Source organism: Haplochromis burtoni, unplaced genomic scaffold, assembly GCF_018398535.1.
Source record: "Haplochromis burtoni strain Fernald_Lab_line unplaced genomic scaffold, NCSU_Asbu1 Contig_1116, whole genome shotgun sequence".
Taxonomy (NCBI): Eukaryota; Metazoa; Chordata; class Actinopteri; order Cichliformes; family Cichlidae; genus Haplochromis; species Haplochromis burtoni.
This window is the reverse complement of record NW_024583477.1, coordinates 61,343-75,183: the sequence shown is the minus strand read 5'-3', so window position 1 is coordinate 75,183 and position 13,841 is coordinate 61,343. Positions and strand designations below refer to the sequence as shown.

At 39.5% G+C, this 13,841-nt stretch overlaps 1 protein-coding gene across 1 annotated transcript in view; it reads left to right on the top strand.

Moving 5' to 3' along the window:
* Positions 1 to 3,619, top strand: part of arfrp1 (ADP-ribosylation factor related protein 1) — a gene marked incomplete at its 5' end in the record, with an annotated part of 5,243 nt that extends 1,624 nt beyond the window's left edge. The window contains 3 exon segments of the mRNA XM_005951759.3: positions 701 to 771; positions 1,138 to 1,238; positions 2,259 to 3,619. Of these exon segments, the coding sequence (XP_005951821.2) occupies positions 701 to 771; positions 1,138 to 1,238; positions 2,259 to 2,346 (260 nt within the window).
* Positions 3,620 to 13,841: the final 10,222 nt, after the last annotated feature.

The window sequence follows — 13,841 nt, the reverse complement described above, 5'->3', positions numbered from 1 at the left end:
CTTATTCCTGCGTCTTTTGTGATCTTATAAAGCTTCAAACGACACGTAGACTATTAAATTAGTTGTCCACGATTTTAATAGTTGACGTAATCTATCTCACACACACACACACACACACTCAGGTTGTCTTTGTTAGGCCTTAATTGTACTTTGCAGGGGCGTAAACAACAAAGCAGAGTGCAACAACAGTCTGCATGTCTTTTGGCAAAGAAGAATAACAAGCATAAAATCATTTTAGGTTATTTCCCCACCATTGTCACAAAATACCATCAGAGCATTCTGTGCAAATGATAAACTGTTTAATTATTTGGAGACAAAACATGTTACGGAGCCTTCAATTCGTCCAGACCAGCTTGGCACAGAGAAAGGCAGTCTGAACTTCAAGCCTATCCAAGCTACTATAGGGCGAAACACTATGGACAGAGTGCCAGCAGCACAGACAAACAACCGTTCACACTCATATTTACACCTATGGACAATTTAGACTCACCAGTTAACCTAACTCCACTAAGTGAATGTCTCTGGACTGTGGGAGGAAGCCACACAGACGCAGGGACAATCTGTCTGATATTACGATCAGTTTGAAGATCTGAAATGTGTGACGAATATGAGATGAGAAAATAAGGAATCAGAAAAGGTGCAGGTACTTTCTCAGAGTGCTGTATTATTGAATCAGTGATTGATCTCTCTTCTCTTCCAGAGAAAATGATCAGCAGTGAGGCACTGGAAGGCGTTCCGCTCCTTGTGCTGGCTAATAAGCAAGATGTACCGGTACCTGGACTTTTCATTCATACCAAGCATTCACTCATTACACATGCACTGGTATTCAATACCTACTGCACAATCCACTTCGTATTGTCTCTGTCCTAACTTTGTGTATTGGACATAGATATAGTTAGTAATAGAACCTTCTTATCTCTTAATTTTACCCAAATTTAGCGAGTTATTATTTATTTGTAATTTCTAGTTTTATATCTCTTGGAGATGTATTTTTTATATTCTCATAAATACACCATTGAGGTGGTTGGGGTGAAACAGCATTTCGGGACGCTGTACACTGTGTGTGTGTTGACAATAATGACCTAGAATCTTGAACTTGGTCACTGCCTTCAGTCTTGTGTATGTTCTTTTTCTCAGAACTGTTTGTCGGTGCCCGACATTAAAACAACCTTCAGTGACTGTGCTCCAAAGATTGGCAAGAGAGACTGTTTAGTCCAGCCTTGCACTGCTCTCACAGGGTAAGACTACAACAGTTTTAAATGATGACTTTGTTTGCAACAGCTTGCTCTCACACAGGATGCAATGTAGCATTGTGTTTTTATTTGATTCAATTACAGTGAATGCAAATTTGCATCAATTTAAGTTTATGATCACATCTGTTAATAGACAAGGACTGCCTTCAACAATTCAAATAATAACATTGCATCAAACATTTTCTCACATTTAATTACAGTCCCTTCACTTAAAATGCAAAAACAACCACAATGTGGTGATTTCCAAATATTAAAATCCTAAATTTAATTGGAAATAGTCAAAAGACCTTTTTGTAATGTTTTCATTTCATTTTCAAAGTGTGCCAGAGGGTTTTAATGGTTGACAGGTTTGCACTTCCAGCAGCAATAATGGGGTCAAAGTTCCTCGTGCCACGATCAATAGCAGAAAACTGCACCATCACAGATTCTTCTGAACTGTAAGATGGATGGTCATCCTTTTTTAACAAGGGTGGATGTTTCAGAATGTGATTGCACAGCCCTCCTTTTCCTCAACCCAACTTAAATGAGCTTGAGCCTCAGAGAAGACATTAGCATTTGTTTTTGTTCGTCTAAAGTCACATTAGTGGATGCTGTGGATTTCACAAGTAATTCTCAGCAGATGCAGTGATTTCCACTCTGTCTGTTTTTAAAGTAACATCCCAGCTGTTTAGCTTTCAGCCTTGTCCTTTCTGTGAAGAAATATTTTGCACCGTTTTGAGTTCAGTCCTCGTTGTTTACTGTTGTCTGCTTGCAGACTGGTGAACTGGCCCATCTTCATTTTTCAAAGACTCACCTTTTTCTAGCCAGATCATTGCTAAGTAGCTGCTGTTGGTCCGGGCAGCAGCTACAGCAGTATTAAATTCAAAATGAGCGTATATTAGGAAATGCCTTAGTTTTAACGTTTCATGTGTTTTTGTATTGCTTTCAATGAAATGTTAGTCTTAAATAATTTCACACTCTGTAGATGTTAAAAGAAATATGAAACAATCTGCTTGTTCCGTACAGGGACGGGGTGAACGAAGGCATTGAGTGGATGGTGAAGTGTGTGGTCAGAAACATTCACCGGCCACCGAGACAGAAGGACATCACATAAGATGTTTGTCATCTTTCCACTGTGATTTTGGACGAATTTCTCCTTGAGGACATTCCATATGTTAAGCCCTGGAGCTGATAACTCTCACCTTGTGTTTCCTGTGACTCTTTGGATTTCTGCTTTTTGGACTTCATCATAATGTTTTTATCCACAAACATAGATTCAGATGTACTGTGAGCAGACGTCTGCCTGTTTGTGCCTACACTTTTTGAAGGTGTGTCGTTTACTTTTGCTGGGATCAGTGCTGCAGCGTCTATATGGAGCACTTTGAGTGCACAGGAACACTGACACATTAAATATACAAGCATTGATGGGCGCTATTTTTTCACACTATCAGATTCAATAAACAATGATCCGTGTTTTTTTGATGAACTTAACGATACTGCAGTATTCCATCATTAGAACCTTTAACATATAAACAGTTTACATTTAGCTAGGTTGGTCTCTCTTTTTTGTCATTAGGCATAAGACAGGAATTATTAGTTATTGATCCGTGCTGTCCTTACACAATTTTCAGCATTTGGAAAGAGTCACTGTAAAGTTAGCATCCACTTCTGACATTAGGAATTTAGGAATTGGCTTTTTATGAACAATTCCTAATCCTCCGCTGGTGATGTGCCTGTATCACAGTTAAAAACAGAGCTGTACTATACTAGTATTGCCCAGTTGGTTCCCACAGGTAAACTTTGAAATATCATTAGCTGTAACCTTAGTCTTTCATCCTGTGGTTCAATTCCAGCTGTTTCAATTTCAGAGTTATTTGTTGCAACTAACTTGACCAATAGAGATAATAATGAGTCAAATAAGTGCACAAACCAATCCTACCACAAATATGAATCTTTTGCAAACACTATTGCTCTTCCAGTACAAATGTGTATCGGTGTAGTCAGTTTGATAAAGAGAATTACATGAATGATAAACTCTTCACAGTTACCACATCACGGCCCAGTTGTCAAATGACGGAAGAGTTTGGACAGACATTTCTTTGGGAAAAATGTTCCTGCTGAAAGACTTTCAAAGACTTCGAGAAGCTGACCACGCACTTCTCTGTGCTGTTTGTTCTTCTGGTCCCTGCTTTATGTGTTGATTTCATACCATAACTATCATTTATTTAAGTTAGACAAACATGTTCAAATTGTTCAGGTGCCACTTTAACTGTGATCATGGGATTTTTAAATCTTTGCATGCATTATTTTTTTTTTTATCACTATGCATTTAGATTCCCATGACTATTAAAAAGAAGAATTCTTGATGAATAAATGGGGACAAAGAACTTTTGATTTTTCCAGTCTGTAAATTTAAAATCCCAGTAATGTGAGCATAAAATTAATTTGGTCTAACTCTTGAAAGAAGAAAAAAATACTTTTCTAATAGTTTCTTATACATGGATGTGGTTTAGCTCTAGCACCAAAGGATCAAACATCAGTTTGCAGGAATACTGTAAATGATTTAATAAATCGATATGAAGTTTATAAAGTCAGGACACTGAAGTCTTACTAATCTCTGCCGAATCAATGTCAAAGCAGATATTTGTCATTCACTTTTTCTGCCAGTCACTTATACTTTATGATAGATGATTCTACTAAATTTCTCATTTTAATAAAAAATAATGTGTCATTTGGGATAGTTTAACATTCAGCTTCCTATCAGTCCTCATACTGACCTTCACAGCTGTGAAGGTAAATTTGTTTGTCACTAGCTCAAGAACCACAGCTATTCCTGTCATAATTGTTGATTCTCATTGCTGATGATCGCAAGGTTCAACACCATCAGAATCAATGTCATCTATCTCAGTATCACCTTTCTTTGCTTTTTGTTTTACAGGGTTTTTACATTACAGCTTAAAAAAATCAAAATATTTCTATCAACCTGATTCTTTTAGTCCTCACGCTGGACAGAGAAGACGCTGACTCAGTGTATTCAAAATATATTCAATCACTTTATTCAAAAAAACCCTCTGGAAAGGAGATGTGCACAGCGCGAAACCTCCTGCAAATCTAAAGCTTCACCGACAAGATATGCGATATAATCTACACCCACACTCCTGTCTGGCTTTCATGACCCGAAGGTCGTCTCCTGTTGTTATCATCTAGCAGCAGAAACATGAGTTACAATCTCTGAAAGGTCTGCATTAAAGACCCTGTTTATCACAGTCTCATGTCGCCAAGCAGTCTAATAGAATAGAATAGAATTCAACTTCACTGTCATTGTGTTAATAGACCTGTTATTAAGGTGCACGGGCCATTGATGGGGCTGGGTGGTGGTATCCCTGCCCTGGTTCAAAGAATTGCCCTTATCTAGGGTTTTAGTGCACTCTAGCATCACTGGGCCGTTCGCGACGTTTCGGCATGTTTTTGCCTTCTTCAGGCCGACCCAGTGTGTCTTGTCTTTGTCTTTCTGTTTACCTCCCTTGGCTTTCTATACTTGTGTTAGTTCCATCCATTTGTGTTTTCATTTGAAAAATTCTTTCTTAGTTTTTGTGAAACATTCTATTTTTCTTACTGTTTTTCTCTTTGTTTTTCACTTGTTTTCTCTTTGTTTTCTTTCATCTCTTTGTTTGTCTTTGTCTTTTAATGGCACCCCCTGTCTTTTTTGACATCCCGTCCTTTCTGTGCTTGTCTTTCTATATATATGTGACTTCTTGTCTTTTTGTGTTAGGGACCCCACCCCATGGTTAAGGTTAGGAATAAAGTTATAGTTAGGGATAAGGTTAGGTTTAGGGCTGCAACACATGGCTGAAACGTCTATTATGGTGGGACGTCATTCCACTGGAATTCAGCCATAACCCGGCATGGACCATGAGAAAGCACGTCCAGCGATTTAGCTGAAAACATCAGAAGATCCGTTTTGTCGGCCATCCAAAGGTTCAGCAGTAGTGCACTCTTAGCAGCTGCAGTCTCCACTTCACAATCGCTGCAGCACATGTCCAGCAAAATCGCTGGACATGCTCGTAGGCAAGAAGTGAAGCAGAACATGGCGGGGAGAAGTAGGGATGGGTATCGAAAACCGGTTCTTGTTGAGAACCGGTTCCCACTGTTTCAATTCCTTGGAATCGTTTGCCATTTTTGCAAACGATTCCCTTATCGATTCCAGTCGCCCCGAATGACGTCACCACGTTGCGGAGCGTCATTTACCTGGCAGGAAACACGGCGCCTAAGCGGCTCAAACGCTCAAAAGTTTGATTATACTTTATGAGAACCGATGACAACAGGGCAACTTGCAAAGTAGATATTTCATTTAAGGGAGGAAACACTACGAATATGCAAAAGCATTTGCTCACAAAACACGCGATGACACGCGTTTTTAATTCCGCTCCGGACTCGTGACTCTCAACCCAGCAGCAGCGCTAACGTTTGCACGTCCTCTCCCGTTAATGCGGCAGGTAAATAATCAACTAACAGTGCATATTATGTTAGCGCAATCTGCCTTATTACAAGACCTGCCATTACTGTACATGTAGGTGACCATGATGAGAGAGACAGACAGAGTCTGGCTGGCGCTCGCTGGCAGTTCTCGCTGCAGTCTACCGGTAGCGTCTCCTTTCAGGCCAGGATAGACGAATGTCACCGAGCAGTGACTCAGTTTGTGGTCAAAGGCTTGCACCCATTTGCCACAGCAGATGCCCCCGATTTTTGGTAAGTGAATGTGTTTAATTGTAGGCAGGGACATTACAGGATATTCTTGTGTAATTGCCACAGAACAATTTATGTTATACTTTGTTATTGCTACAGAAGAATGTTGCAGCTTTAAGGCAGGGATGACTCCTGGAGTTGCTTTCTCACTGCATATGCTTTATTTCACAATCAGATCGATTCGATAACAAAAACATACAGCAGCTCCTCTCCTACTCCTAGCCCTTCGCTGCGGTGGAAAAAAGAACGACTTCAATCCCCTTCAAGGAACATACGTACAAAATAGTTTTCCTGATACACCAATGGGGCGTTCAATGCCATCTTGTAAATATGAGTACTCTGTTTTCCTGATACACCAATGGGGCGTTCAATGCCATCTTGTAAATATGAGTACTCTGGCAGAGTAACAGTTCAAATGAAAAATACACCAGAACAAACAAGCAAACAAAAAAAGAAGTGTGGGGTACCTTTGAACCAATGAACAAAGTATAACAATTTATACTTTTTAACATAACCCGACCCCGTCAATATGTGATATGTCTCACAAGAATATTTATTTTATTATTTTACATTTACAATTTTTTTTCCTGGGGACCCTGTGACACCCCATTGAAGAGCCGTAGGCTGGATCTCTCAAGATCTCACTGTTGGGTTTGTAAGGCCATGTTACTCCTAAATTTCTATCTTGTTCAAAGAGAAGATATAAAACAAAGCTCTGAGCTAATCGACCTTAGTGTTCTCCTTTTTTAAAAAAAAAAAAAGAATCGATAAGAGAATCGATAAAGAATCGAATCGTTAAACAGAATCGAAAATGGAATCGGAATCGTTAAAATCTTATCAATACCCATCCCTAGGGAGAAGCGAGGAAGAGAACAGACACAATTTTGCACCGGAGGTTTTCGGGAAGCTTTTATTTTGGTATTTCCATTGATCCGTGCAATAAATTTGCATATTAGCCTAAACATTTAGATTTAACATTTAGCATTTAGATTTAACATTTAGATTTAGATTTAACATTTAACATTTAGATTTAAATATAATATTTAGATTTAGATTTAACATTTAATATTTAGATTTAATATTTAACATTTAGCATTTAGATTTAACATTTAGATTTAACATTTAACATTTAGATTTAACATTTAGCATTTAGATTTAACATTTAGCATTTAGATTTAACATTTAGCATTTAGATTTAACATTTAGCATTTAGATTTAAATATAATATTTAGATTTAAATATAATATTTAGATTTAATATTTAACATTTGATGAAAATTTACAAATATTTTACTAAATGTTGTAAAAAATTACTTGAAAAAACATGTTTTTGTAAGGTTTTGAGCTAAATGTGGAAAAATGTTGTCGTTAATTTCAGCATGTTTCACTTTACAAACGGCGCCCCATAGAGAGCTGGACACTTTTATCTGCACTAACAAGAAGAGGGGCCACGTCCTTCAGAACCACACAAACACTCCCTACACACTAACATCCCTCTGCCTATGAATAGATGTATTCACTGTTGTATTACTTTTGTATATAAATAAAGACAAGTGCAAGGACAGAGCGCACATCACAGGGCCCCACTCTGGTGGGAGCGTTCTGTGATCATGCCCTTGCAAGTAAAAGCTGCAGCGTCTGTGTGTTTCTACCTTTAGATTCTCAGCTGAAGAAGTGTCTTTAGAATAAATCTCTTGACACAATTAAATCTCAATCACAAAATGTGGATCACTCTTCATTGCACAAGCATGTGCATGTGTGTGTGTGTGTGGATCACTTCTCAGTGAATTGAATCAGCATTTCGACTTGTGTGTGTGTCATTTCTCACTCAATCAACGAGTGCAGATGTGTTCATATGTGTGTTTCTCTTCATTCTGAGTCGGTGTGTGTAGATGTGTGTGTTGGTTTACTTAACAGTAAATTACCATGGTAACATATAGCATGAATTTAACCTGCTCTGGCTTCAATTAGGGAATTATAAATGGGTAGTGTTGGCAACGGGACACACATGACCCACACTAGGCTGCCTTCATCCATCCTTTCCTCCTTCACTGAGACTCTGAGTCAGCATGTATGTAACAGGGTGGGTACCTACAACTACCTGGATGGTGGCAGTAACAGCAGCAGTAACAGCTACAGTATGTTCAACCCTGATTCTTTTGTCCCCAAACAGAGAAACCCAACTCATAGTGTGTTAAAATATTGATATTTCTTTTTATTCAATCATCTTCCAGAAGAGAGAGACCTCTGCACAGCTCAAACGCCAGCTGCAAGAGCTCTAACATTAGAATACATTAGAAAAGTATTGTAGACCTGCACCAGACTGGGAAGAGTGAATCTACAATAGGCAAGCAGCTTGGTGTGAAAAAATCAACTGTGGGAGCAATCATCAGAAAATGGAAGACATACAAGACCACTGATAATCTCCCTCGATCTGGGGCTCCACGCAAGATCTCATCCCGTGGGGTCAAAATGATCATGAGAACGGTGAGCAAAGATCCCAGAACCACACGGGGGGACCTGGTGAATGACCTGCAGAGAGCTGGGACCAAAGTAACAAAGGTCACCATCAGTAACACACTACAACGGCAGGGAATCAAATCCCGCAGTGCCAGACGTGTTCCGCTGCTGAAGCCAGTGCATGTCCAGGCCCGTCTGAAGTTTGCCAGAGAGCACATGGATGATACAGCAGAGGATTGGGAGAATGTCATGTGGTCAGATGAAACCAAAGTAGAACTTTTTGGTATAAACTCAACTCGTCGTGTTTGGATGGAAGAAGAATACTGAGTTGCATCCCAAGAACACCATACCTACTGTGAAGCATGGGGGTGGAAACATCATGCTATGGGGCTGTTTTTCTGCCAAGGGGACAGGACGACTGATCCGTGTTAAGGACAGAATGAATGGGGCCATGTATCGTGAGATTTTGAGCCAAAACCTCCTTCCATCAGTGAGAACTTTGAAGATGAAACGAGGCTGGGTCTTCCAACATGACAATGATCCAAAACACACCGCCCGGGCAACAAAGGAGTGGCTCCGTAAGAAGCATTTGAAAGTCCTGGAGTGGCCTAGCCAGTCTCCAGACCTCAACCCCATAGAAAATCTGTGGCGGGAGTTGAAAGTCCGTGTTGCTCGGCGACAGCCCCAAAACATCACTGCTCTCGAGAAGATCTGCATGGAGGAATGGGCCAAAATACCAGCTACTGTGTGTGCAAACCTGGTAAAGACCTATAGTAAACGTTTGACCTCTGTTATTGCCAACAAAGGTTATGTTACAAAGTATTGAGTTGTATTTTTGTTATTGACCAAATACTTATTTTCCACCCTGATTTACGAATAAATTCTTTACAAATCCTACCATGTGGATTCATGGATTTTTTTTTCACATTCTGTCTCTCACAGTTGAAGTGTACCTCTGGTGCAAATTACTGACCTCTGTCATCATTTTAGGTGGGGGAACTTGCACAATCGGTGGCTGACTAAATACTCTTTTGCCCCACTGTATTGTGTATATTGTGCTATTTCTTACTTAGTGTGTTGTGTCTTTGTTCCTGTTTGTGCTGCAGCACTGTAACCTAAATAATTTCCCCTGGGGATCAAAAAAGTCTTCTGATTGTGATTAAATGAAACCAGTCAGAGCAGAGGACGGTGATGTAAGGAATGGGATTTTAATCAGCCAGTCTCCTTTAACTCTCAGCATCACAAAGTAATGTGGTAACATCTGGACTGATGTGTTTACTGTCAGCTAGTTTAAATGCTGTAGGCTGCAGCCGTTGCTCTAACACTATAACTGTAACAGGGCTCAGTGCTGGTTCTAACAGTCTGAGCTGCTTCAGGCTTTATTTGTGAGGAGCACAGCAGCTTACAAACACGTGGCTGGGCCTGGACCCAAAGGAGTGTTTGTTAAAGCCTGCAGTGAATCCAGCAGCAGAATGATGGAAATGCAACACAGCAATGATGAAGAGGAGCAGCATTAAAGCCAAAGTCCAGTTCATACAGTTAGGTCCATAAATCAAATAAGGGAAAATAAAATGTTGGTTGGATGCACCTGTCTGCTCCCTTAATGCTCTCTGGTCGCTATGGTAACGCGTAAACATTTCTTTCAAAATAAGACACACGACTACAACACAGGAAAAGACCCAGGGAAACGAAGTTAACGATAAAAACCCTGAAAACCATTGTTGGATTTATATTTTATCATTGTCATTGTTATTGGGGAATATCTAACCATATATGCTTAGAGGTGTAGAACCAATTGTGTAATGATAGTAGTCTTTAAAGACTTTGTGTGACTCCAGAGTGTTCTGGCATTCACACCCACGTCCTGGGATCATGGGAGAGGTGCTACCTTCTTATTGTTTTGTGGTAGGATGTCTGTTTTAGTCTAAGTGCCTTTTGTTTAGATGAACTGCTGGACTTCCAGACCAGCAGGTGAGAAATCTCTTTTCTTCATGAGGCAGAGGTTATATGAGTTTGCTAATAAACCTAACCGCTATCTGGCTAATCTTCTTCATAATAAGGGTGCTGGTTGTAATATCCCATGTGTTAGAGACTCATCTGGTTTACCTAAATATGACAATTTAATTATTAATGATACTTTTAAAACTTTTTATAAGCAGTTATATACCTCCCAGTTTAAATCAACATTGGAACAAGGTATGCATCACTTCTTCTTAGGACTAAATTTACCTAAAGTTACTGAAATCCAAAGGGATGATTTATGTAAACCTATAACGCAAAGTGAAATTTTGAAAGTTATTCAGATGCTTCCAAATAACAAAGCCCCGGGTCCAGACGGGTTCACGGGGGAATTTTTTAAGAAATTTAGTAAGATTCTGACTTCCCCACTGTATAAGATGCTTCTGTCCTCTTTTGAGGCAGGCACTCTCCCCCCCTCCTTAATGGAGGCTAATATTTCGCTAATTCTGAAGAAGGGGAAACCTCCTGAAGAATGTGCTTCCTATAGGCCTATATCTGTTTTAAATCTTGATTTGAAGATACTTGCTAAGGTCCTAGCTGTACGTCTTGAGCCAATACTACCTTCGATCGTTAAGAATGATCAAACTGGTTTTATACGGGGGCGGTATTCCACACATAGCGTGAGGCGCCTACTTAACATTATTCAGCACTCGTCTTTGTTTAACCCTGAAGCTCTAGTCATCTCACTTCATGCTGAAAAGGCCTCAGTAACTAATTACTGATTACTTCCCCAAAAAGTAATCCTGTTACTTTACTGATTACTTATTTTCAAAAGTAATTAATTACTTAGTTACTTAGTTACTTTTTAAAAACACGATTTACAACCTGAAGAGGTGATAAAGCGATAGATCTTTCAGCCCAATTCTACTTTTTCTGCATAATCCATCATACAAAATGTAATCAAATGGAAAAGTCTCTTTTTTAAACTTGTTTTATCAGTTTTAATCTTTTAACTTTATGCATCAAGCAAAAATTAAATTATATGCACCATTCTCTGACTTGAATAAATTAGTTTAACATTTAAACCTATTTTCTGCACATTCCAGCACATAAAATAAAATATTTTTTGTGTTTACACTCACTCTTTCAAATAGATGCAAGTAAAACACAGCAGAAAATAAATAAAGTCAAAGACTCAGCGGTCCTGTTGCTCTATTTTCACCTGGCACGGTGGTTAGCACTGTTGCCGCACAGCAAGAAGGTCCTGAGTTCAATTCCACCATCAGGCCGGGGTCTTTCTGTGTGGAGTTTGCATGTTCTCCCCGTGTTTGCGTGGGTTCTCTCCGGGTACTCCGGCTTCCTCCCACCGTCCAAAGACATGCAGCTTGTGGGGATAGGTTAATTGGATAATCCAAATTGTCACTAGGTGTGAATGTGCGAGTGAATGTGAGTGTGAATGGTTGTCTGTCCCTATGTGTTAGCCCTGCGACAGACTGGCGACCTGTCCAGGGTGTACCCTGCCTTTCGCCCTATGACAGCTGGGATAGGCTCCAGCACCCCCTGCGACCCTGAAAAGGATAAGCGGAAGCGAATGGATGGATTTCACCGAATCTAAAAGAAATGTATAGTCTGAACTACACCCCTTTAATTCAGACCATCAATCACGATTTGGATAGGTGGTGCAGCCTCCCTCTGTCTCTCTTAGGTCGTATTCATCTGGTCAAGATGAATATCCTCCCTCGCCTCTTGTATTTATTCCAGATGTTACCGCTTGCTCTGTCCAAAAAGGTTTTGTCAAAATTAAATGGTTCAATTATTTCTTTTATATGGCGTAAGAAAAGACCTAGGCTGAGATACAGTTTTCTGTGTTTGCCTGTTCAGAAAGGCGGTCTTGCCACTCCCTCCTTCCCACAATACCTCTTGGCTGCACAGTTTAAATTTCTTACAGAATGGTTTATGGACGATCCGGATTCCATTTACCTCAGCGCTGAGTCCACTTCTTTAAAGGGCATTCCGTTGCGGAACCTGCTATATATTTCCTCAGGTAAAGCCACAGTTCTAACACAAGATAATATGGTGCTAAAGAATATGCTCGTTATTTGGCGCAAAGTCAGGCGCCTGGAAGGATATTATAATTGTTTCTCCCTTCTTACTCCTATTCATGAAAACCCTGACTTCTTACCTGGTCTTCAGGCTGGTTTTGCGGACTGGTCTCAAAAAGGGATTAATACAGTGGGTGATCTTGTTCATGAGAACTCTCTTCTTACTTTTAATCAACTGAAAAGCAAGTTTGGTCTGACCAATAAGGATTTTTTGAAGTACTTTCAGGTAAAGCACTATATTACTTCTAAATTGAAGGATTTTAATGGAGGGTTTGGTCTTTCTCCTATAGAATCACTCATGGTAAAAACTACCCAACTAAAATGTATCACTAAAAAGATTTATAACATTCTGTCTGATCTTAGAATGGATAACTCTAACAAAATCAAGGGCCAATGGGAATCAGACGTAGGCGCTATAGATGCTGAAGCTTGGGATGAGTTGTGTTGTCGTCCTTTTAAAGCCTTGGCATCTAATTCTATTTGGGAAAGGCAGTTTAAACTTATAAATAGGCTTTATATTACACCCGAGAAGAGACACATAATGTTTCCAGCTTTGCCTAATCTCTGTAACAAATGTCAGTCTGCTGTTGGTTCCTTTTTTCATTGTCTGTGGAGCTGCCCTGTTATTCTATGTGCAATTCACTTGTATATTTATTTTTATTCCTATTTATTCTATTTATCCCCTTCGTATATTTGATTTATATTTGTCTCAGGCTTCATGCTTCCTTGATTATTATATATATATATTATATTTATATATATATTATATATTATGTGTGTATATATATATATATATATATATATATATATATAATATTCTGTAACTCTGTAACTTCTGTCGGTGCTGTGCTTTTTTGGAAATCGAATTTCCCAGAGGAACCCACCCGAGGGATTAATAAAGTTTTATCTTATCTTATCTTATCTTATCTTATCTTTTCTACAGTTTTGGAGATCACTCATAGATAAGCTATGTACTATATTTAATTGCCGACTGCATCTGGGTCCAAGGACTTGCCTGTTAGGACTGAACGATGAGCTACCTGCCGGCTTTCGCAGCAAAGATCTCCTTCACATACTGCTACACTACGCTCGAAAGTGCATTATGGTACTGTGGATTTCTGATAAGGCCCCATCTGTCAACCAGTGGCTACAGTCTGTGATATGTATCATGCCAATGGAAGCCTTCTCTACAGCACTTAAGGACAAACCTTTCCTTTTCTATCGCATATGGGACCCTTTTTTGGCCCACCTGGACACTCCTTCTGCTCAGAGGTTGAAATCGGGCTTAGCCTGGCAACAAAGGGACGATTGTTAACCTTTTTCATTGTTTATTACTATTGCTG